This window comes from Pelodiscus sinensis, chromosome 1 (genome assembly GCF_049634645.1).
Source record: "Pelodiscus sinensis isolate JC-2024 chromosome 1, ASM4963464v1, whole genome shotgun sequence".
Classification (NCBI taxonomy): domain Eukaryota; kingdom Metazoa; phylum Chordata; order Testudines; family Trionychidae; genus Pelodiscus; species Pelodiscus sinensis.
This window is the reverse complement of record NC_134711.1, coordinates 69,429,317-69,456,317: the sequence shown is the minus strand read 5'-3', so window position 1 is coordinate 69,456,317 and position 27,001 is coordinate 69,429,317. Positions and strand designations below refer to the sequence as shown.

General features: G+C 39.7%; 1 protein-coding gene across 11 annotated transcripts in view; it reads right to left on the bottom strand.

Moving 5' to 3' along the window:
- Positions 1–27,001, bottom strand: part of NAV3 (neuron navigator 3) — an 812,431-nt gene that overhangs the window by 262,418 nt on the left and 523,012 nt on the right. For all 11 annotated transcript variants that reach the window (XM_075932274.1, XM_075932283.1, XM_075932261.1 and 8 more), the window contains 2 exons: positions 24,184–24,301; positions 23,482–23,534 (listed from right to left, as the gene is read on the bottom strand). In XM_075932274.1, the coding sequence (XP_075788389.1) occupies positions 23,482–23,534; positions 24,184–24,301 (171 nt within the window). The remainder of the gene's footprint in view (positions 1–23,481; positions 23,535–24,183; positions 24,302–27,001) is intronic.

Below are 27,001 nucleotides of genomic sequence, written 5' to 3'. Positions count from 1 at the left end.
GTGCAACTTTTGCATTTTGACAACCATGATTCATGTCATGTAGGCCTGACACAAATACCACAAACACCTGATCGCTAAACTTTTTGTGCCCTGCTTCAGAAAATACTTTAACCCTAACTATCCAGAAAGATGATGTTCCTCATTCACCTAACACGTATAATTAATGTTCCAGAGCATTCTAGATTACCAGAACCAATTCAGAAAAGTACAATATTTAAAATTTGCAGGTAGGCATATTGAGTTCCACAGTACACCAAACATGGGCCTCATTTCACAAACACAGATGTTTATATGTGATCAAGATAAATCCACCAGTGAGCAACTCTGCCCCATGGTCATCAATTCCCAAAGTGCTGTTCAGGCCATTTTCATCACTTTACAACCATCATTGTTATTGTAAACAAAGATTTTGGTTTTGGAATCCCACAATAATGGCTCAAAATATTGGACAATCTTTACATTCAGATAGTCTACATACTCAGCAGTATTATCAACCATTACTTCACAATTTATCACATCATTTACAAAGGATAGCTCTTATTAAAAGACAGAGATGAATAGATAATCACATAATAAATCCTTCATTGTCCATGTATTAAATAGATGCAAACAACACACACTCTTGTAACTAACAATACCAAAATCTAAAGCTACCAATAAGTCTGTATGTTTAATAATGAAATCAGTTTTAAGAGTGATCAAAAGACCATCATCACACTTGGGGAACAATAGGCGCTTTGGCCTGCGACCGACAGAAGTGGAAGGACTTTGTTGCTGCCCTATGCGCCATTGGCGTAACGGGCAGTAAGTAAGTAAGTAAGTAAATCTGGGGCTGATTTTGAAACCTGGTTCCAGATTTGGGGGGACACAAACTCAGGCAGAATGTCTGTAACTTTGAAACCAACCCAAATCTGTAATCACAATCAATAAAGCACTGTAGATATGAATAGTTTCCTTTTTATGGGAAGCATTGTGGCATTTTAGTACTCTACAGAAATAAATAACTACAGCAGACACTTCTTCACAAATAAATGAGAGTACCTAATTTCAGCAGTTAGTAGATTTATGGGAATAGCTCATTTGTGGGATTGAAACTCATCAGCGACTCAGCATACAGAATGTCTATTTACTGCAATTGTTTTTGATATTACTAAGATTAGCTTTCATCTTCTTTTGTTGGCAGACGATATTTCCTTCACTTTCAAACTTAAATTGAACTGCAGGGTACTCATAAAACAAGTAATGGTGACTAATAAAGCAGTATATTCCTCTATGTTTATATGAAGCCCTGATAAATCTCTGTATTTGATTAGTATGCCTGCTTCTGAAGCACACAAAAATGTGCAAAGCTTCCTTACCTTGCAAGAACATGCACAAAGAATGTGATTCCTTCCTGCCTATATCTGTTAAACCAGAGGTGGATAATCTAATGCCCTGGGGCTGGATGTGGCCGCCAGCTTGCCTGTATCTGGGCTTCTCCCCCACCCCCCAGCATTGGGGAACCTTTGCTGGCATTTCAGCCCCCTGCCATTCCCTTGCATGGCTGAAGCACACAAAATCTACAAGTCTGAGACCCCTAGGCTCTGGTGTGCAACCGGAATGTGGGGAGTGTCTTTCTCCTTCTCAGTCGGGGGCCACCTCAGTGAGGGGTGGGTTGATTGATTGATTGATTGATTGATTTTGCTTCTAACTTGTGTGTCCCCCAATTGATTTTTCTGACTCAGTGGCCCCCAAACCTAAAAAGGTTCCCCACTTCAGTGTTAAACCATCATGCTATGTTCTGGACTCCCCAAAGTGAAGTATGAAAATGGTTTTGTAAATATCTTCTTTCTTAATACAGACCTGCTTTCTACTTATATTTCCTAATTATATTTACTTATTTTATGAGATAGACTTTTTATTTCTTTTAGCCCACACATCTATGAGATTGACCAAGATTCTGCTCTGATTTAGGGATGTTAAATTTAGTTCAATCAACTAATTGACTAATCGATGGAATCTCCATCAACTAGTCGATTAGTCGATAAACAGGGGAGCTGCAGCAGGGTTAGCTCCCGACACAAATTAATACATCTCCCGACACAGGCTCTTAATACATTTAAAAAGCAGAAGCACAGCTGAGGGAAACCTGGTACAATCTATGAATCATCTGTCCTGGCTTGCACCGGGTCCCCCCCTCCCATTGCACTTCTGCTTTTTAAATATATTAAGAGCCGGCAGATTCCTGGCTCGCGCCTAGTCCCCACAACCTCCCTGCCCCCCACAGAGATGGTGCTGGAGTGGGGGGACCCAACACTGGCTCCTGCTCCCTCCCATGTTGCCTCAAGGAGGGGAGAGAAGCAACTAGTCGACTATCTGGTAAGATTATGCTTATCAGATAGCCAACTAGTCGCTTACATCCCTACTCTGATTCACATATTAAACACCAATTGCTAAAGGAAATTAAGCCACACAGGTATAACTGCTCAAAGAATCTCTCTGCCGAACTTTTATTATATATGTGATGCATGGGAAGGGTGACTTATGGGTCTCTCATGGAGCTCACAAAGCTAGCAGCTAGGAGAAAAAACGTTTTGACTTGCAAACTGAGAAAATTTGCCCTGGAAGTTATTGAAACTTACTAAACATGGAAACCCATAATGCCACATACACTGTCCAAAGTACCAACATGTTTCACTGCAATCAAGCATTTTGATTGTTTGAAGTGTTAATCAAGTATGAAAAATGAAGTAAAAGTAGTATTGCAGAGTGGCATATATTTTATGCTACAGAGATGCCATTTCTAATGTGCTTTGCTTACAAGTAAAGTTTTGTATGTTTGTTTGTTTGTTTGTTTTTAACATAGCCCAGCATATAAACCTGAGATCTAAAAGCCACGTATGATTCTTTCCCTCTTACAGATCATTATCACTAATAAAAGTTGCATAGGTCAGATAACACCTTCATACACAACCTCGTACATTAAACCTCCAGCTGTGCAAACATAGTAAACAATTCTGCTGCTGATAAAAAAAAGAATAGCATGTAGCTCATTTTCATTGAAGTTTTATAGTGCTGACAGGTCTGGAATACAGTAAAAATTTAAGCTGGCCCCTAGAAGAAGCATATGAGACTCTGAATTCACATAAGGAACAGATCTGTTGTGAAGGGAGATACCCTTTTAATAGCCTCCTTTCAGAAAAACAGATAACTAGAAAGGGAAAAGTTTAGCCATAATATCAGTGAAAACACCTGACTGATATGTATTCCTGTTAAACTGTGCACCAGTAGAACACAGGAAGGCTTATCACTGAGGGTATGTCTACACTGCATCCCTAGTCCGGACTAGGGATGCAAATGGAGATGACCGAAGTAGTTAATGAAGCGGGGTTTTAAATATCCCGCGCTTCATTAACATGATCTCGCCGGCGCGCTAGTTCAAATCACAGCTGATTCGAACCAGGAAGTGTGTGCCGAGACGCATTAGTTCAGACTAAAGCCCTTCCTGGTTCGAATCAGCTGTGATTCGAACTAGCGCGCCGGCGAGATCATGTTAATGAAGCGCGGGATATTTAACTCCCCGCTTCATTAACTACTTCGATCGTTTCCATTTGCATCCCTAGTCCGGACTAGGGATGCAGTGTAGACGTACCCTGGGCTTTTCAAACCAGATTGGACAAAGCTGGAATAAATATTAGAGCTGTCAATTAATCACAATCAATTCACACAGTTAACTCAAAAATGTTAATCACAAATAAAAATTAACTATGATTTATCACTCTGTCAAACAGTGAATACCAACTTAAATGTATTAAAATATTTTGGATCATTTTTTACATTTTTAAATAAACTAGTTTTATTACTACACAGAATAAGAAATGTACAGTGCTAACATTTTATTATTTTTATTACAAATATATGCTGTGCAAAAATGATAAATTAAAGAAATAGTATTACTCAGTTCACCTCATACAAGTACTGTAGTGCAATCTCTTCATCATGAAAGCATAACTTATACACATAAAATTTTTTTATGTTACATAACTGCACTCAAAAGCAACATAATGTAAACCCTTCAAGCCTATAAGTACACTTAGTCTTATTTCTTGTTCAGCTGATTGCTAAGACAATCAAGGTTGTTTACATTTGCAGGAGATAATGCTGCCCTCTTTTTATTTATAATGAAACCTGAAAGTGAGACCAGACATTCACATGGAATTTTTGTAACTGGCATTGCAAATGTATTTATGTGCTAGATATGCTAAATATTTGTAGGCCTCTTTGTGCTTTGGCCACCATTCCAGAGGATGTGTTTACATGCTGATGATGCACATTAAAAATTAATGCATTATTTAAATTTGTGACTGAACTACTTGAGAGAGAATTGTATATTTCCTGCTCTGTTTTACCCTCATTCTGCTGTCTATTACATATGATAGAAGTCTTGGATGATGACCATGTTTATTTTAAAAACACTTTCACAGCAGATTTGACAAAATGTAAAGAAGGTACCAATGTGAGATTTCTAAAAACAGCTGTAGCACTTGAGCCAATGTTTAAGAATCTGAAGGACTATCCAAAATCTGAGAGAGATGAGGAGCATACTTTCAGAAGTACTGAAAGAGCAACACTCCACTGCAGAAACTACAGAACACAAATCACCAAAAAAAGAAAATCAACCTTCTGCCGGTGGCATCTGACTCAGATGATGAAAATGAATATGTGTTGATCTGCTCTGCTTCTGATTGTTAGCAAGCAGAACCCAACATCAGCATGGATGCATGTCCTCTGGAATGGTGGTTGAAGCATGAAGGGCACTATGGATCATTAGCACTTGTGGGTCATAAATATCTTGTATCACCAGCTACAACAAACAAGAAGAAGGTAGCATTATCTCCTGCAAATATATACAAACTTGTTTGCCTGAGTGATTGGCTAAATAAGGAGTAGGACTGAGTAGACTGTATACTCTAAGGTTTTATATTGTTTTAATTTTGAATGCAGTTTTATACTTAACTCTACATTTACAAGTTCACCTTTCATGATAAAGAGATTCAACTATAGTACTTTTTTTAGGTTAATTGAAAAAAATGCTGTGTCTTCCATTTGTTTGTTTGGTTGGTTTTTTTACAATGTATGTATTTGTAAACTACTAGATATTTAGAGTATTTATCTGTCTGTTTGATCAAGAACTCCTCCTAAATGGTAAGAGCTCAGACCACCAAATTAGGTATACAGCTTTCTCTTATCATAACTTAAGCAACATGAGCGTTTGGTTGTGCCAGGAAAATGCGATGTGACTGGAATGAGATTGTTTCTCATAAAACCATACAGAAAAGAAATAGAATCACCAAAGCAAGTATAGGCCTCAAAACTGACATAACTGAGTGAATGTTGAAAGAGACTGAACCAAGTTGAGCCAGAAAAATAGGCTGAACCTGGAATAGGATTGCTTCTCAATAAACTCTACAGAAAGACATAAAACATAAATTTGGAGTAGTGCTCTGTTTTGGCACAGCTAAATCAGTGCTTAAGTTTGAAAACTGCAAGACAATGTTATTGGAAACCAAATTGACTACGGATGTTGCTGGATCAGAGAGGTTCAACCTGTACATTGCATTATAGGTGATACATAACTTAATTCTTCATATTTCTTCTTGTGTCATGCCTGTCACTATTCAACTATAAGATTTTTAATAGGTACATAAAGTTTAAGGGCTCTTGAATGTATTCTAATGACATAAAGCTCTCTTTAAAAAGACAGGGCAATGCTTTCTAATGTTAACAACCAGAAGTAGAGTGAATGCCAACATGAAATGGTCTTTCTGAACATATTAATTGAAGAGCACTACCTTACTGCCTTAGATAGGCTAGTCAGGAATGTACCCAATAGAGACCCAGACTTTTTCTATACGCATTGTACCCAATAGAGACCCAGGAGTTTCTAGAGCAGCTGTTATTATTATATCCAAATATAGTGCAGAATTCTATAGCAATCACCCAAAGCATAGCAGTATCGCTATTATCTACAATATTGTTATGGACCATTAGTATAGACCACTGTAGAACTATTTTCATTAAAACAAAGGAACTGTATCTGATGTGGATCTGCCTGACTGAAAACCAAGAGTACAAAGCTTAAAAACTAGACAATTAAACTAATACTCTTTGTTTCTAATAAAAAATATGTACAGAATACTCTCCTAGTGCTTGAGTCCTTGTGTCTTGTACATCCCTTACAGCCCCAGTCCTTGAAGCAGTGCACCTCAGGAAAAAATATTTCAAGGTTGAGGATGGCCTCTCTTATAATCACCACTTAAATTGGACAGTGCAACATCACTTTTGGCCAGGTCACATCACATGTACACACACACACACACACACACACACACACACACACACTTACTCTCTTTTTTGGCCTAGTCAACCTTAAGCCATTCTGGAGTATTCAAAAGCATTAACTATGATCACTTTTTTTTTTCATTGGCTCATATACTATACACATCTGTGTCTTGCTGGCAATGCACTTGTGGTGTAGGGAACACCCACATTTTTAGCTTGCCTTATAACTTTGTTCCTTTTGGGAGCCTCTTTTTATTCCAGTTTGTTTTCAGCTTGTTTTTTTTTAGCTTGTTTGCAAATTTATGTTTCACTAATGTTCAGAATACTTATTCTACCTTCCTGTAAAAGTGTAGAAAATTATAAAGGTACAGTCACCCAGTGAAAAGTATTAGCAATTTTTATTCACATTTTAATTACGGTATGTCTACACTTGCACCCTCTTTCAACAGAGGGATGCAAATGAAGACATTCGAAATTGCAAATGAAACCGGGATTTAAATATCCCATGCTTCATTTGCATATTTGCGTTATGGCACCATTTTGAAATAGCGCTATTTTGAAATAACAGATGCTGTTAAGACGTGGTTATTTCAAGAGAAAACCCTTCTTTCAAAATAACCCTTATTCCTCATACAATGAGGTTTACCAGTGATTTTGAGAGAAGGGTTTTCTCTTGAAATAACTGTGTCTTAACAGAGTCTGTTATTTCAAAATAGAGCTATTTCGAAATAGTGCCATAACGCAAATATGCAAATGAAGCACGGGATATTTAAATCCCTTCTCTCGAAATAACCCTTCTCTCGAAATAACTGGTAAACCTCATTGTATCAGGATAAGGGTTATTTCAAAAGAAGGGTTTTTTCTTGAAATAACCGTGTCTTAACAGCATCTGTTATTTCAAAATAGCACTATTTCAAAATAGTGCCATAACGCAAATATGCAAATGAAGCACGGGATATTTAAATCCCGGTTTCATTTGCAATTTCGAATGTCTTCATTTGCATCCCTCTATCGAAAGAGGGTGCAAGTGTAGACATACCCTTAGAGATTAGAACAATTAACAGCAGTCCAACCATAAAGGCTAAAAGTGAGTCTGAAAGCTTTTGACACCATAAAGTTTTCCCAAGTATTACAACCACATGAATTAAACAAACTAACCAGAATTCTAGTATTTTCTTCTTTAGGGTGGTGGGTGGACAGGACAGTGAGGACATGTCTACACTAGGATATTATTTTGAACTAATAACTCCCAAAATAACTATTTTGAAATAGCATATCCACACTTCAGGGAAGCCTTGAAATTAGTCCAAGGCAGGCTCCCTGGATCTGGATGCGCTACCTTGATTTAGAGCCCCAGGAAGCACTGGGGAGTAATTACTATGAATTACTCTGGAGAGTAGTTATTTTGAAATAGCAGCAGTGGAGCATCCACACTACTGGTCTTTTGAAATAAGCGTTATTCCTCATGGAAAGCAGGAGTTATTTTGAAATAGCGGACTTGGTAACGTGGACACTCTGCTTGTTATTACAAACTAAGGGGATATCTCCCTTGTGTAGACCAGGGCTGAGGTAACAACTCAAAAGCAAACAAGCTATGGAAGAAAATACTTTGTGTTATTCCAGTTACAGGGTGTGTGTGTGTGGGGGGGGGGGGTGTCCAATACATGTTATGGTTTTCCCACTATGAGTTTGGAGCCTGAGTTTCTATTACATAACATTTATTCCAGTGAGACTCTCCTGATATCAACAGAGTGACACTGCTCTAACACTTGTAAAATGGAATGGAGAATCATCTCCAGATATTTTTTTGTATTTTTTCTTTTACCTGTTCACCCTTATGAGCTGGACTGTCAACTCAGCTTGAGTTCTATTTAGGCACCTAAATAACATGGCCTGATTTTCAAAACTGCTTAGTCCTGACAAGTTCCTATTGTTCTCAATGTGAAAATGGGGTGTTCAGCTCTGTTGAAAGTTCGCCAAATTCTTTTATAGAAATCTGGAAAGTGTAATTCAATTTAAATATAGGGGTCACACCCATTCCCCTTACAGTACAGCTGTTTCTCTTCTTGAAAATGTACATTATGTATATGTAATAAGGAATTATTGGAAGTCATTAAAAGGATTGGCCTCATCTTTCTTAAAAATCATGAAGGATCTAACTCTGCCACATACTCCATCTCCTTCTGTAGTGTTGGTGCTTTCACCTATTTTTCATAGGAATTATGTCTCTAAGATTCATTTACCAAAAGGTGTAAAATGTTTACATTGTCTCTGGTATTTTTATTTGAATTATTTTATGTATGGTAGCTCTCACTATGTGCTACTTACTTTCACATATTCAAGAAGGGCTGGTGCCTGCTGCTGCAACAAACATTTTTACTCCGACTTTTTTCCATATTAAGTCATAAGTTAAAGGAATAAAGCTCAGTAACTTCAGGACACAATAGGGACTGGATTTCTGGTCCACTTTCTTACAAGTCTTATAGTGCATCTAGTTGCCTGGTTGCTTTTAGGTGCCTAGTTCAACAGGCATAAAAGACTTGAAAGCAAGCTAGCTTCACACTTGTGAAACTGACTATTTTCATGTTGATTTCACTTTTGAAAAATGTTCCCCATAGCACACTGGAAAAATATTTCAGATCCCCAAACAAGACTTCTTGAGTTGCTTGACTTGCTTTTGCTTTCATCAGTGTCCCTTGTAAAAAATGTGCATACATAATTTAATCAAGATTACTAGCAAAACCAGAAAATACTTCCAACTATGAAGTCATGGGGAAGAGGGGAAACTATCCAAAGCCTTGAATCTGTCCTGAAGTTATGCAAAAACTGAGGAATCTTCAGGGACTGGACTACTAGGTCCAGTATGGATTTTCCTACCCAGGGCAGAAAGCAGGAGCTGAGCAAGCTCTGAAACACTTTGCTTAAAATCCCTTTGCTTAAAACCACATGGAGAGCTCTTCATGGAAATATGTATCCATGTTATTGAGGGGAGGATTGATGGCTGGTGGGGGGGGAGGGGAAGGGGCAAGGTTGGAGATGCACATACATGTCCAGTAACATTTTCAAAAATGTAGGGAAAGCTCAGAATAAATGATGAGAAGATTGTAAAATAATCTCATTGTTTAGTCAATAGTTTCATTGCCAATGACCTTCCAATAATGTTAATTTGGTATTAAATGCATTTTGTAATGATGCCGGAAGACAGTGTTCAGTCAAAGTAGGTGATATACATCTGTGAACCCACCCTATTAGCAGCTGTTGTTAGTTCTACTGGGAGATGTTAACTGGGTTTTTACTCAGTGGTGCAGGTGGCCTGTTTCCCCATCTGGATATAAGGGACATAAGAAAATAATTCTATGGAAATTATAATGCTTTTTTGGATGTTATTAAACATGATACCCATTGACATACACTTTCAACTTTAACTATTCCCTAACAAAGTCTTTCTTTACCAATGAATAATTAAGTAAGCAGTAAAAGAAAATATGCAAAACTGAACTACCCAAGTAATGTCAGCCCACAAGTCTGTTCCAATTTCAGCCATGGCCATCCAGTAAAAGAACTATACAAATTAAAAATGAAGTTATTGGGGGCATTTGAGGGAGAAAATTCCCCTTAGAGAATAATATCTACTGGTATGCAGAAGATCTCCCAGGCAAATTTTTGAGGAAATGATGCTGAGTTATATAATGCCCACATATCTTCCAGTTCCATCATTAACAAATATTAAAAAGAAATATGTGACCCAAATTCATGCATCTTACACTTTCAATGCAAATTTTGTACAGACTACCCCCCCCCCCCAGTAAATAACTTCCCAAATATCTGTACTGTGGAACAAGCAGATGCACTGATCTGTTCATACAAGAATGCAAAAGGTCACTATAAGGTTAGAGTGTGAGTTGTATGAAGTTACAGTATGTGTAATTTTCCAGTATCTATTGGTGATGGTAGTGGAAGTCTTATGTTAGCTATGGTACTGTAAGCAATATAAACACGGCAAAGAATGCTTGAAGCTTTTCCCTTTGTCAAATTTTGTATAAATGAGAGGATGTGATCTGCTATCACCTGAAGGGTATGTCTACACTACCACCCTAGTTCGAACTAGGGTGGTTAATGTAGTCAATCGAAGTTGCAAATGAAGCCCGGGATTTAAATATCCCGGGCTTCATTTGCATCTTGCTGGGCGCCGCCATTTTTTAATCCCCGGTAGTTCGAACTCCGTGCCCGCGGCTACACGTGGCACGGAGTAGGTAGTTCGAATTAGGTTTTCTAATTCGAACTACCGTTACACCTCCGTTACACCTGCCGTTACACTCCTATATATATGAGTGCGTATGTGTGTGTGTGTCTTTCTGTCTGTGAGCCCGTCCATCCATCTGTGAGTCCGTTTGTTCTAGAACTCCTATATGGTAAGCACTAGAACCACCACTTTTGGTATGCAATTTCTTCTTACCCTATCTAAAAGTAGGGCAGGTTTTGTTTACCCAAGAAAATGTGATGTGCTTGGAATTTTATCATCTTCCATAACATAGAAAGAGAGGGAGTCTGATAGGAGGGATAGTTATGCTCCACAATGGTCACAGGAGGCAGCGAGTGCAGGGACAATTGACCTCGGGGGGGGGGGGGGGGCGGGTGGCTACAGCAGGAAGAGAGTGGCCAGCTGTGATCAGGGTTCTCTATATTGCCAACTACTGGCCTCAGTAATTGGTCCCACTGCCACCAAGCCCCTCCCCCTGGCCCTTGGTCATAGTGCTGGATTGGAGGAGTCATGTTGGCCAGGACCCTCTCCCCCCACAAGGAGCCACCGACTTCATAGGGGGCTGGGCAGTGCAGCCTTCCCCTTTTCCTCCTTCGAAGATCCAACAAGTAGCACAGCCCCAGTCCCAGCCCCAGCCTCCACAAAGAGCTATCTGCCTGCTGGCTGGGGTAGGAGAGGGCATCCCAGACCCAGTCCTCACCCCAAAAACAGCTTCCAGCCAGAAGTCTGGGCAGCCCAACCCTGGCCCCACCCTTGCTGTAGTGGTCAATTGCGGAAGAACTTTGTATGTGCTAGTTTAGGGGTGGTGAGGCCTGCATTCTCTCCCCCCCCCCCGCCTTTTTTTTCCCTACTACTGATGAGCCAGAAGCAAGTCTTTGGGAACATACGCCATTTGAGATAAGCATTGTTGCCAGTATAGCAAGAACAAGTATAAGATAAGGGTAAAGGGCAAGAACGCATAAACAATTCTGTTTACCCTAATGTACGGATCACGTAAACAGGACCAAAGAACAAGTAGATCCAGAACAGAACCAGACTGATAACTAACAGCTAAGCCCTACATCAGCACGTAATGAATAACACCTGGAAATTTCCAAACTGCAAAACAAGGTAGGAAAAACTGTATTTAAGACTGCTTCAAAGCACAGCAATCTGAACCTCACAGATGGGTTTTGGGTACCGGCGCCTCGGAAGCTGTGACAACCTCCCACTTCGTCCACAGTCTACCCGGGGTTCCAGGCTTGCAGGAAGGGATGTAAGATATGCCGCTTCTTTGTTATGTTGTTCTTCCAGTTATGGGGCACAACTGTTAGCTGTCAGGAAATAAACTACTTGTGTTTGACAGATACCTGTGTGGCATCCTTTGTACTTTGAGAGCCCAATGTCGGACCTGAGACTTACTCTTGCCGACTACACTTGCCCTACAAGAAGCCATCAGCCAAGGGCCAGGAAGCGTAGCCCCAGGAGGAGATGCTGGTCAGGTGAAGCCACTAGAGCAGTATAGCCCCAGCTCCCCAGAGGAAGAGGAACTGCTGTCAGAGCAGCGCCACTCTTACCCCCATGAGTGGTCGCCGTAACCCCCCTGTCCCTGCACTGACTTCCCAGCCCCCTGTACTAAGTCTCCTGGCCTGAACCCCTCCCCTCTCTCTGAATACTTTACCCACTGTGCCTGAGCCTCCCCCCACACACACAACTGCCCTGAGCCCCCCACTCCTACCCTCAATCCTGCATCACTGCCCCTTCCCAAATTTGGTACAAGGCTTCCTTTTATCATCACATAAACCAAGTGAGGGTTTGGTTGTGCCAGGAAAAATGGGAAGTGCCTGGAATGAGATTGCTTCTCAGAAAAGAGACCAAATCACCAGGCATATGAAAGGGGCTGGCTGGAGGGCACCCCCAGGGACTACCCTATCCCTGAACCTCCTACACCCAGGTGCCCTTCAGAGAGAGTAGGGGAGGCTGAAGCACCCCCTCCCGACCTGTACAGGAACATTTCTGGCTCTTCTCCTTCATTAGAGAGCAAGAGGGAAAGTGCATTTTGCTGCATTTCTTACTTTGGCTCAGGAGCGTAGGGGGCAGGCAAACCTGGATGTGTTGCAGCTGAGAGACATGCACCTCTCCTCTGGCTGTGCCCACTGGAGCTGCCATGGCCATGGAGAGGTGCTTCTCACCCAGCTCAAGCAGCTGCAACGAGAGAGGACTGGGGTAGTCCTCTCTCCCTGGGCCAGGCTGTGGACTGAACCCCTCATCCCCATCACATCCCCCCAGAGCAGTGATTTAAAGGAAGCATGTGCATGTTTGGTTTATTTTCCAACAATTAAAAATTAATTTCATTAAGGACCTGAGCAAAACTGGTGCATCTTCTAGAAAGTCATATTTTCCAATCCTTTAATTGTTCTTCTGGCTCTTCTCTGAATCCTCTTCAATTTATCACCATTACTGATGTTCAGTTGTGGACTCCAGAACTGGACACAGGACTCCAGTTGTGGTCATACCAGTTGCTAATACAGAGATAATGTAGCTTCCCTCCTTCCTCTCGGTATTTTAGTTTCTACATCCAAGGAATGCATTATCCTCTTTGGCCATGGTATTACACCACGAGCTCATATTTAAACTAGGGATGTAAGATCTTATTTAATTGTCTAACTGGTTAAACTAATTGTTTAACTGGTTAACCAATTAAAGGGACTTCAAGCAGGGGGGCTGCTCCTGACACTGGGCTGCTGTGCCCTGTCCCAGCCACAGATGGGGCCATTCCAGTCTGACCAGAGCAGTCCCTGCCTATGTCCAGGCAGAGCAGCTCCAGTCCATAGTGCCCTGCTCTCCACCCGCAGACTCCCACTGGTTAACTGGTTATACCTTCACATCCCTAATGTAAACATGAACAGATATAACATAGGAAGCAATGTGTCATTTCAGTGAATTTGCCTGTAGTATTTTACTTAGTTATGCAATGGCTCTCTTTCCATTAGAAAACTTTATCTAAATTTTGATAGAGTTTAACTTGCTTCAGAAAAGTATAAGATATCATAAATATATCATAAATATGTATTCTTTACTCTGTTAAACAAAGTTCCTTTCCACTGGGTCAAAAGATAGACAATAACAGCTTGCCTATTTAGTAGATTTAATCTAATCTTTGAGGGCTTATCAGTCCTGTCCTACTTGATCATTTATTATAGCAATTGCATTCAGTTCTCCATAAAAAGCATATTTGAAAAGGAATGGTAAGATCAATCTGAATCTTTACAAGATAAGCAAACAGATAAAACTATAGACCACTTAACTCCGAGGTATATTGTGAACTTTTCAAATGGAATCTATCCCAATGTGCTTTCTGTTTCCTAACCACTCATTGCTAATTATTTTGGAAGCTGCAATGTCACAGCATGTGGAGGAGAGAGATTGACAATTTCATATTTTCTATTTTATATTTGCCCTTTAGATTTCTTAAGAATCAACCCTGTTTTTAATTACACAGATTCACCTGTCAGTTTTCATGTCATTATTTTTAGACCTGCATTTGACTCTGAAAATTTTCAGTTCCACTTACAGACAACCAGTCATCATTCCTAGAGCATGCAAACTCTGGACCCTCAAAAATATGTAAAAGATCACTAAGCTCATAAGATGAAAGGCCCCACCAAACATTTAATAATTAGTCACAATATCTACATAGCCAAAGCATTGCAGTGTTGTTTATGCTAATCTATTTACACTTCATACAGACCTATGATCACATGGTTGGCTTTCTGGCTCTAACCTACTCAGAGTTCTCAGGAATCTATCAGCAAAAACAGAGCTTAAACAATATTATTGGCTTTTTTTAAGGTCAGTCTTTGTATTACTGATTCAAATTAAATTGAATCTTAAAAGAAAATCAAAGAGGTGCAAAATCACATGAAGTAAAAGTGATGGCAATGCTTACCAGAAAAAATCCAAATTTGAATCAGAAACCCACAAAACCCAAGTGTTCAGATGTAAGGCTCAAAAGCTCATTTTCACTCATGCTGTATCTAAGTATTGTTCGTATAAAGAACACTCTAATCTCAACACCTCTGTACCATAAAGAGTTCAAATGAATTATACAGATAAAACAGTCCCTGTATCCACTTATTACATTTTCACCTCTTGCTCATCAACAGGCTAACTGAGCCCGAGCATCCTTTGTGAGGTGTCATTATACTCATAACACAAAGGCTTCGTCTAGACTGGCATGATTTTCTGCAAATGCTTTTAACGGAAAAGTTTTTCCGTTAAAAGCATTTGTGGAAAAGAGCGTCTAGATTGGCACAGACGCTTTAGTGCAAAAGCACTTTTTGCCGAAAAGCATCCGTGCCAATCTAGACGCGGTTTTGCGCAAGAAAGCCCCGATCGCCATTTTCGCCATTGGGGCTTTTTTGCGCAAAATGGTTCTCAGCTGTCTACACTGGCCCTCTTGCGCAAAAGCATTTATGCAAGAGGGCTTTTTCCCCGAATGGGAGAGTCATTGTATTTGTGGAAGAACACGGACTATCTTACATTAGATCGTCAGTGTTCTTGCGCAAATTCAAAGTGGCCAGTGTAGACAGCTGGCAAGTTTTTCCGCAAAATCGGCCGCTTTTCCGGAAAAACTTGCCAGTCTAGATGCAGCCAAAGTGTTGTACCCAAAGTCCTGGGGTACGTCTAAACTACATGGCTCCGTCGACGGAGCCATGTAGATTTGTTGTTTTGGCAAAGGCAAATGAAGCCGCGATTTAAATGATCGCGGCTTCATTTAAATTTACATGGCTGCCACGCTGAGCCGACAAACAGCTGATCAGCTGTTTGTCCGCTCAGCGCGCTAGTCTGGACGCTCCCCTGCCGACATCAAAGCCCTTTGTCGGCAGCCCCGGTAAACCTCATCCCATGAGGAATAACGGGGCTGCCAACAAAGGGCTTTGATGTCGGCAGGGGAGCATCCAGACTAGTGCGCTGAGGCGACAAACAGCTGATCAGCTGTTTGTCGGCTCAGCGTGGCAGCCATGTAAATTTAAATGAAGCCGTGATCATTTAAATCGTGGCTTCATTTGCCTTTGCCTATGTGTCTAATCTACATGCCTCTGGCAACAGAGGCATGTAGTCTAGACATAGCCCTGGTGAGGGGGAAACATCAAAGTTCTGTTTCAGAAGCAGCATTCATAAGAACACCGAGACTAAATTCCTGACCGCTCTGAAGTCAATGGAATTTTGCCATTGACTTCAGTAGAGCCAGGATTCCTTCTTGGGTGCTTAGCCAAAAAAATGTAGTCCTCCAAAGCACTGGAGTACCTGATATGTACAAGAAACCATAGTATATTTTGTCTCTTTCACCATAGCCAAGGTTAGCATATCTATGTGAAGTGAATGGATGTATAAATGTTTGAAATATTTATCCAAATATTTTCACATTTCAAAATCCTGTAGGTGTTAGGAAAAAGTTAAATATTTTCATCCGCAATTATGTCAACTTATACCATGTAGGAATATGACTGTTTATCACAGAACTTCTTATGCTAAGGGGTCCAAAGGGAGGCCCAAGGTTCATGTGTTAAAACTAAGCATATCTATCCACCTACATTTTCCATACACCATTGTTGATGCGGTATATATTGAGTGATTGCTTCTACAAAAACCTAGGTTAGGAGAAGTACTGATGAGGAGAAGTACTAAGTCAGAATAGCAGGAATGGCCAAAGTTTTAAGAGAAACACAGATCTCAGCTATTCCAGATAGCAGGAATCTTTTCTACCAACTTATGTGATCTTGATATGACCAAGTCCAAACTTGAGCCTTGCCTTTGACCGAATCTGACGTGCAACAGGGAAACTAATCTACCTCCAGACATTAGGCAAGAACCTCGGGTAACATAAATCAGAGTAGTCCCATTGATTTCAATGGAGCCCTGTTTATGCCAGCTAAGGATCTAGCTTATGCCTCTCAGACCATGACATGACTGTTTTAAATATTTCTCTGACACCAGAAAGCTGGTAAATAATGTGCATGCTTATTTTAAAAGAAAATTTTTACTTGTCAATTATAACAGTTCTGTGTATTAAGTTTAAGGGTTGGAACACATTTTTATTGCAAGTTACTTAAAAACTAGGAAGATTCGGTTTGTATTGGTATGTGCATGATCAAAAGCCCTTGCATGGCAGGGAATTAATGAATTCTGCTGAAATAAAAAGACTTTGTGATAACGTGCCCATGACACTTGTAGATTAAGTCAGTTTAAACATATCTTTGTAAATATATTTAGTTATATTTCCCTCTGTGGGGGCCATTCTAGGAACTAAGATAATTCCTTAGGCTTTAAATCCAAGTCCAAAAGAATCACATAAACATTTGATGGAACCTGATATTTAATACAAGCCAGTTAGGACATACTGTAAAAGAAACCATTTAAAATAAACTTATTGTTTTCTTTTAAAGCTTGCACTTGTGTCTGCAGTTCTTCTAAATGTGAATTTTATTTTTTGCTATTTTAAAATATGGTAGGTATTCTAGACATTCCTTGTATGCATAATATGCTAGGATTTTTTTTTTTTTTTTTTTTTTTTTTTTGCTATTGAAGATCATAAAGATATACCACTATGATGCACACATATTTACTATAATCCTTCTGCTACTATATTGGGAGAAATGTATTCACTGCTGTAACCAACAGGTGCTTTCTAAAATAGTTGTCATAGTTCTTCTATATGTTCATCATCAAATTTAAGTGTATTTTAATATACTATTCTTTATAGGATGCATGTTTTCTCTGCCTTCATGAAACTGATACATGATTTTTTCATTAAATAGCATCTGACATATACTCGGAATTAAATGTGTTCAAATGACATGCAACTCAGAAACCTAAACAAAAGGGTTAATGAGCACATGTGCTTTCTCTTTACTGATTAGTGCTGTTTTCTAGCACAGAAAAATGCTACCCAGGATGTGTTCCTGCTGAGCATTTTCTTTTATGACATCACACAGTCAGATGTGAGCAATTCAATGGAACTTACTGCTCACTACTTTGTATGAATGAATAACTGAGTCTCTCTGTGAAGATAAATTGTCAAAAATCCTGTGGTTCTTTTAATGTTCGCTGATCTCATATGGCTGCAAAGCGGACTACTTGTTTCAGTGCAGAATCAAGGGTTCCAGTAAGGAACTAAAGCAGACAAGTAATTATTTAAAATGACAATATGGAATTGAGAAAACTAAAATGTAACCTTTCCTCAAAAATATGTGTGACTGCATATTTGTGTCTGTTGTTTACATATACATATTATGACTTCTAGGGAATTGTGGTACAGTAAAATATGGACTATCCTTACAATGAAAAAGTTTCCCCATCAAGTACATATTCAGAAAGAGGATAGGCAGATAGATGTTTGGTCATCTTTTTCAGCATACTTGGAAGAGGAAGTCTCCCCAGCCAACAAGATAAAAACTTTAACCAAGTTCTTTGAATATTTATCTGACTGTTAATAAGTAGAAATGTATGATACGATATAGTGAGTTAACAGTTTGTTGTAACTTTACCCCAACATTTTTAATCACATGATTACATACTATTTTTAATAATTACCTCTACCTCATTCAGTGCAAGGTATGGAATGGTGGCAAAGAAATGAAAGGTTTTGCAATGAGTATGTAGGAACTTGATCATTTATTATGGAAATTGGAAGGTGTATTGTAACAAAGAAAAGTATCTTATGGTGAAGGCAATTGAATGCTGCCATAGTGAACTAAATGCTATCTCTGCCTCTGCCACTGAGTCCCTATGTGATGCTGGTCAAGTCGCTTAACCCAAACATCTCACAGCCGGCCACTTATTGTCTGCTTCTAATTTTTTGGATGTCCAGCATGAGATGTTTAGATCCTGATTTATCAAGTGATGAGCACTTATATCAACAACTAGAGTGAGTGCTGTGTTTTAAACATATGAAATCCTATCCAAATAAATACTCTGAAAAATCAGGCCCAATTGTGTCAAACTAGCACCCAAATTTCACCAATATAGAAAAACTAACCATTCTGTACACTAAATGATAGGGTCCTGTAGGGTCCTACCATCAGGCTTGTTTCCCAGACCTCAGATAATTCTTGCAGTTCTTTTATGAAACCTTTCCAATTTGTCACCATCCTTTTGAAAAGGTGGATATGTAGTCAGGCAAATAGAAACAAAAGTGGCAGAACTAGCTTCTGGTCTGCCAATCTTGCTAATGTCCATTCAATGAGATCTGCACAGTTTCTTGTAGAACTCTAGGGACCATCCTTGAACCATCAAGCATTTCCAGATTTGAAGCATTTTGCGCAAAATGGAAATATTCTTTACAAGCAATTTTCAAAGAGTATAATCCCTGTTGTATAAAGGAAATGATTCCCTTTACAATCACTTTCATGGATATGGAGGAAAAAAGGGGAAAAAATGATTTCTAAGAGAGTGATTTTAAATGCAGATTCTTGGCCAACCTGGTAAAAGCATTGACTGACGTGGTGAAGCAATTCTTGGACTTCAATATGATTTGCTTTTTGTATGACATTCAAAAATTTTTATACCTGGATGATGCTGGGAAGGTTCTGGAAATAAGGTTCTCATGTCTGGATATATTTATTTTGTTATGTAAATTCTCTGGAATGTGGGACAGAAGAATGAAGAAGAAAAATTTCTTGGCATTTAATAAGATTTGCTTTTTGTATAACATTCAAAATTCTTCCGCAGAGAAGAGAAGGAGAGCAGAAAAAATAACTTTTTACATAATTTTTAGCAGGCATATTTATATTCCCTGTTGGTGCTGTTTGAGTTGTTGACAGAGGATCTTTGCTGACCTCTGAACTTTGAAGTTGGAAAAATACTTACTGGTTCCAAAAGAAAGAGTACATCAGTACTAGCACCAACAAAAGAGCTCAAATAGGAAAGGGGACTGGTGAGTTTGGATGAATAGTTGAGGATTTTCTCTGATGAATTCTCCAAATAATGTAATCCCATTAAAAAACATGTGGGGTGTTACTATCATAAAAATGTGTGGGACCAATATCTTGAATTTATTTCCCATTTTGAACAGGAAATTAGCTTACGTCAAAATTTTTCAGAGTATTAGTTTTTCTTGCAGATTCCAACCATCTGGATAGTCTGACGAAACAGGAAGAACAGAAGAATGGGTTAGACAACTCTGGTTCATTGCTGAGGCAAATTAGTGGAAGATGTGAAATGATGGTGCATTGAACTAGCCCACACTAATACATACTTTGAAAGAACCAGAAGGAATGCAGATTCATCAGATTAAGAGGATCTGATTAGTGAAAATTCAGTTCATTTGAAATTCCCAGATCTCTGTTGTAGAAATTTAGGCTACGTCTAGACTACAAGCCTCTTTCAAAAGAGACTTTTTTGAAATAATTTTTCAAAAAAGCTTCTTTCAACAAAGATTGTCTAGACAGCAGCCAGTATTTTCAAAAACGAGAGTCGCTTTTTGAAAGAGAACACCCACACTGTTTGGATGCTCTCTTTCGAAAAAGCACTGTTTGCATTCAATAATGCCTTTTTTCGAAAGAGCACTTTCGAAAAATGGTGTTATTCCTCGTGAAATGAGGTTTTCCACAGTTGAAAAAACTGTTGCATTCTTTCGATTTAATTTCAAAAGAACACAGCAGCATTCTAGATGCAGGCAAAGTTTTTTTTGAAAAAACCCTGTAGTCTAGACACACCCTTAGTGAATCTGAAATGTCTCTTTGAGGAAACAGAGTAAACTGTGATCAGCGTGTGGAACAGAAATAATCTAATGGGGGAGTCTGAACATGAAGGAGGAGAGACTAAATCTACATCCATTGTGGCAAAATGGGCAGATCTAAGCCACGGATAATGTAAAAAAAAGTGGATGTCTATGTATGAGAGAGTTTGAACAATCTGTTTTGAGAACCAGAGCCGCATTTAAAATCCAGACATGGAAATATGAAGGAACAGATTCTTTGGTCTGGCAGAGCTCAGCTCAGTGCAGTACAAGAGGTGAGGTAAAGATAGCTTTATTCTTGAAGACTGCCAATCTCCCCAATGGATTTTTCCAGCACCGTGAAGTTCTGTTGCACAGCTATGTGTTGACCATGACCCCATAGGACTGCAACAAGGAGGAGGATGAGACACTGGGCCACAACAACACACAAAGATTCCCTCTATACATGAGGGAACATTAAGTGGCCCAGAACTATTAGTTTTCTAGCTGCTTTGTGGTCCCAATGAAGCACAACATAACCAAGACAAATCCATACACCAGGATTTATGTACCTAATTTTCCCTGTGTGGAAAATTTGTTAAAAATAAAAGTTGTTTAATTTACATTGTCAAGAAGAAAACTTTTTTCCTGAGATACTTTAATTGAAAATGACATACAAAGAAAATGCTTTCTTAGCATATTTTGAGGAAGTTATATGGCCCATGCTATACAGGAGCTCAGACTACATGATGACAATGGTCCTTTCTGGCCTAGAAGTCTATGAATCTAGCAATATGAAACAAACTAAGGAGAAAAGTGGAGAGCTAACCTGGCAGAAGAGTTACAATTGGAGAGCAAGCAAAGGCAAACAGTGTTTATTATATAAAGTAAAAGAAACAGCAAAAAGATGGCAGGAAAGCAAGAATACAGCAAATAGCTATTAAAAGGAGTCAGCAAGATTCAGTAGCTAGGCCACTGTACAATCTAGAAGTAGTCAAAACTTGTCAGCTCTTCCATTCACTTCCTGTATTCTCTTGAGTCAACCTCTTAACATCTCACTACCTCCATTTTCCCATTTGCAAAACTGGGGAAAATGATGCACTCAATCTGGCAGACTGCTTTACGATCTTCACATCTAAAATGTTACTCAAATGCTAGCAAAGAAGCAGTGTGGCTTAGGGCACTGAATTCCATTCCTTGCTTCCTCACTGATCAACTGTGTAACCTTGGGCTAGTCTTTATTTCTCCATGTTTTATTTTCCCTCCTGCATTTAATATATCTTGGCTCTTATTCCCCCCCCCCCCCCTCGGAATAAACTGCAAGCCACTCCACTCCCTGCCCAGAGAAACCCCAAGGGCCTTCTGATCAATCATTCCCCTGTCCCTCATCTTCCTGGAGGTGCGCTTCCTGTCCTCCTTCCCCTTTCTGCCTCTCCCCCCCGCCCGATGTCCCCAGCCCAGTTCTGCCCCCCAGCTGTCCTGTTCCCCTGATAGGGCTCCTTTCTCCCAGTTGTCCCTGCCTACTCCTGCCTGCACCCCTCCGCTTTTACATTCCTAGACTGGTTCTTCTGCCCCGCCCCTCTCAGCTCTCTGCAGTCCAATGCCTGGTTCCACCCTCAGAGCTCTGCTCCCTCCTTCTCTTCCCAGTATGACTCCCCTACTCCATTCCCAGCCCAGCTCTCCCGTTCTCGCTCACACAAAGTGACGGGGATCTCCTGCCTCACTGCTATACCACCCCTACTCCCGCTACCCCACCCCCTCCACTGTCTTGTGTGGGGATTAAAGCGGCCACACCCTTGCACTGCTACCACCCCCACTCTGCTGAGCTGAGCACTGGGCTTAAAGAGGCAGGGAGCCAGTTATATACTATATACATCGTATATAAGCAAAACTTGTATTTATATATAAAATCCAAACATGACACCCTAATGTACAAAATCTCCTTATCTCAACATTAGCTTCAATAAAATGTTAAAAGCTGTGCCTGTCACAATGGGGCACCACTCTCAGATGCTATCTCTAGTTTTTGCTGTAATACAAATAATGAATAATAACTATGAGTGAGTGAGTGAGTGAGTGAGTGAGTGAGTGAGTGAGTGAGTGAGTGAGTGAGTGAGTGAGTGAGTGAGTTTGTTGTGGTAAGAAGTTAGAAAGTAAGAAAGAGATAATACTGTCCACTTTAATGATTTTGGTTCCTGTAGAAGTTTATAAAACATCTACTTAATTCCTTAGTTTTATATTTATGTAAAAAAAAAAAATCCTATCCTTTTTCCATTTCCCAGAATAAAATAGCCTAAAATGTGACTAAATGTAAACATTCTTGACCATCTCTAATTTCCACTTGCTTATTTAGTTTCAGGAGTTTGCTAGTACTCAACCTCACCAATAGTCAAAGTCAGATCTCCTCACTCCTAAAGCCTTGCCAGCAAGGAATGTGTGTAAATTGTTCACACATTATTTGAATGTGAATAAGCAGCTTCAGTTCCTTAGAATAAGTCTAGCACATCAGTAGATGACTACAAATGACTGCAGTAGATGAATGGTCATGTATACAGACAATCAGATTTTTGTACCTGTCATTTCCACAATCCACTAATGAAGTTTTCTTTAAGTCTGGAGTTCACTAACCGGTCAAGACAATAACAAAAATCATAAGCCTTCATCTGAATCATAGTTAATTAAGGCTAGGTGCCTGAGAATATTAAATTGCCTTTAGCTGGCTGCCAGTTATAGCTCAGAGAGCTATATGCCCAATATGCTATTTCTAAAAATATTGGAGTCTATGCATTTAAATAGACTTCAGAGTGGACAAGTTAGAAGGCTATTTTTATTAGAAAATAAGTTTGCAAGTGTATTTCAAACCAGTTGTCCAGACACAAAGGTTGCCCTTAAAATGTATCCTTTAAACCCGAAGTTAAATTATTTGGATATTCAGGAAAATAGTAGGTCTTTTACAGCAGTTCACTGTGTTAAATAGGACTCAAGAAGTTTTGTTGCTCAGATAGCTCAAAAAAACCCTGAGCTAGTTTGTATCAAAGTGAATTGACAAATACCAAACATATGCAGGAAGGCTAAATTATAAGTTTATAGTAAACATCAGTTTGAGTATTCCACCATTAAACAAAATAAATGAACGTTAGAAGCATCTCAATAAAGGGAATAGATTCTAATATTTACTAGGAATATAGGTTATTCTTACCATTTGAGATTGGCTCCTGGGACAGCCATTGATATCTTCAACCTTTTCATTAGCTAAAGAAAAAACAATGAAGTGAAAAAAAAAAAAGAATAAATAAGTGTGAGGAGGAAAACAACAGAAGAAGAATAGAAAAGGCAAAGCAATGAAGTGTGCAGGGGTTTGTTGACACAGAGCTCCCTTCCAAGTACAGTACAGCCCTACAGTAACAACACTCTTGTTAGCAGCAGTTTCTTCCACATGCACAAATCATGCAAAAGGGAAGTGCGAAGGAGGTTGCTGCTAATTCTTCAGCCCTTGCCAAATGACTGCTGACATGAAATCTTCCAAAATTGTCTTTGCAGGGTCAGGATATAGTTTCAAGGCATCCCACAAAGCATGAGCCACGCCAATTATCAAAATGCACACATGGGAGACATATGCCTTAATGCAGCATTCATTTCTGACAATTCAATGTGTGTAAGAAACAGTTTGGGCCATTTAAAGTATAGTTAAACAGCCACTTCCAAACATTCTCACATAAACATTTTTTTTAAATCAAGACAAGGAAAAACCACATACATTTCAAATGTATGGACCGAGTTGGGGTATATTATTTGAATTAATCTCATTGTTAAATTCATCTCACTTAAATTATACATCCTCCCCCCTTCCCCTGCCATGCAAGAAGTCAGATCATACTGTGTCTCTGAGCATATGTCTTACCGATGATCTGGATGATTTCTGCTAACAGAACTCCATCTGCAATGTCCTGTTGCAAATCCTTGATCAGTCGCTTGTGGCCAGATTTTGCTAGGTAATGGTTAGCCCAGTCAGTGTAAATCTGCAGAGCAGAAGAGGAGACAAGGGAGAGAGGGGAAGAGAGAAAGAAGACAATAAAAACTGTTAAGACAAATGTTGGCTTACATATGAGAACTAATCTGCATTACATTCCACTTTAAGAAGTCAGCACTGAAGGAAACTGTCTTAACATTATTTTTTTAAAAAAAACTCAGTTCTCCCCTCCTCCTGCCATTTTGTCTCTTATTTTAAACTTGAAGTGATTCAGTTTGATTCATGAGTGGTCAAACTCTGTGTGAGCAAGAAAAAATTCCCCTTATGACTGTCAAGGAATCTGCTGTCACAAATCAATCATTTCCAACACAACCCCAACAATGCTCCACTTCAAGCTTTCCAAATTTACACTTTCACTCACACACACACACACACACACACACACACACACACACACTTAAGCAATTCAAAAATATCTGATTAATAAAAGGATGTGTGTGTGTAACGATTCAGTGGATTTGATGTTCATAATACTGTATTTTAACGTTATCTGCTTCATTTTATGTAATTAATTACAACTTCCTGATGTTTTGTGACAGTTCATTTGCAATGCCACCTATAGTTGAGCTTGCTGCAGTGTGCCCAGCAGAGTGTGAGAGCAACAAGTGTACAAAGTAGGCATGCAACTCGAGTTACAGAATATATTCTGGAAGTATATTGTGTCCTTTTTTCCATGAAAATGGAGGGGGGGGGGGGATTTGACCAGTCTATCTTATTCAGCAACAGAGACCACTTGAGATCACAGAATCAACATTTATCAACACAAGGTTAAAAAGACACTCTCTGAAGGACATCTCAGAACAGAGAAAAGAAAGTGAGAATAGTTGTACAGAGCATGTATGAACAGATGCTGAAACAGAGAGTCCACAGCAACGTGTACAGAATACCCACAGAGAAGGATCGGATTCACCTATTGAAAGAAGATGGAAATTATACCTCCATCTACCAGCAAGGACCACTACACCTCAGAAAATGCTATGTCTGAGTCTTTCCCACAAGGTCTCAGAAAGAAGGGCAAGTTGTGGCAACTGCTGCAAACTCAAAGGGAGTGCCGTGCAGAAGTGCTAAATCAGTGCCGCAACCTCTTCTCAGTCAACACTGCCTACCTCATGGGCTGTGCCAATGCCCTCTGCTCTCCATTCCTTGCATAAAGAAAAGTGTCATCTCTTTCTACAGCCATAGAATCCTCTGATGGCAAGAGATATTATAGACTTTGTGGTAATTCTAGTCTTCTCTATATAGTATACTGTACACAAAGACTTTTTAAGTATGTCCATAAACAGTGATATTACTATTGGGAAAAAAACAATATGTTGTATTTCCACATATTTTTTCATCCAAGGATTTCAACTCAGTTTGTAAACATGCATTTACTTGACCATACAGTTCTCTGTGGCAGTAGAGTAACATTAGTATCCCCATTTTACAGATTAAAAACAGAGGCAGAGGGCAGTTAACAACTTTCTCACATCACACAGGAAATCTGTGGCAAAGGTGGGAAGAAAATCTGGAGCAGGATCCCAGTTCTGTACCTTAACCACAAGATCAACATCTGTTCTCTGTCATGATGCAATTACTGTGCCTCACCATAAAATATCACAATCAGAGTGAAAGAGAGAGTTTCAAAAACTCTTGAGAACTTTATTCCATGGAAGTTCTGCTCCTGAACACTTCATCACAAGGCTCCTCTCCAAGGTAATAAGGGATGTCATACATTACAGGATAATTTACTTGATCTAATGTATTTTTTCTCAAATACCCAAGGATATCTCAATAATTGGTTATCCCGTCTACTGTAGAGCTTAAAATAATTTCTCTGCATTACATTCTGGAAATGAAAAAGGGTCCTGGTTTCTCCCATTCTCAAGAAGCATTTCTATAAGAATGGTCAGGCCAGATTTCTCCTCTTTACTCAGAAGATTGCTTTGAACAGCACCCCCTTGCACTTGTTAATTCTGATTTCATCCACTACTGTGATGCCCATTCCCTTAGCTTTGGAGAGGAGGGAAATGAAAAGCAGCCCTGTTAAAATGCTTTTAATCTCTCAAACTGTAGATTTCAAACTAGGTTGCAACCTCATTGCAAGGATGCCATTTAGAGAGGGTAGGGGGGCAAAAGCACCTCATACTGTGATGCTACTTGCTCTTCTTCCCCTTCCCCTCACTATCAGGGAACAAGGGGAAAGTACAGAGCTTGCATCACTTACTCCTCTGTCCCTTCCCTTCACCAACCAGGAGTGAGAGGGATGCGCACAAGTTGTGTTCTTCCCCCTTGCTCCCTGATAGTGAGGGGAAGGGGAAGAAGAGCAAGCAGCATCCTGGTATGAGGTGTTTTAGCCCTCCCCTCTCTGCCTTCCTGAAATGGCACCCTAGCCTCTTTGTAATGGGGTTGCCAGGGTTGGCCTTAGACTTGCTAGACCCCAGGGCCAAAGTCTGAGCCTCAGAACACAGGCCAAAGCCAGAATCCACTACTTGGGCCCAAAGCCAATGCCTGAGGGCTTTAGCACTGGATAGCGAAGCTCTGGCTTTGATCCCCTCACCTAAGTGGAGGGGCTTAGGATGAAAGGGCTCAGACTTCGCTCTCTCCCTCCTGGGTTCTATACAGAATGCATAGTTCTGAGGAGTGTGCTACAGAGGGCATTAGGACATACAGAGAACACCCTGAATTCATGATTTTTCAATATTTCAAC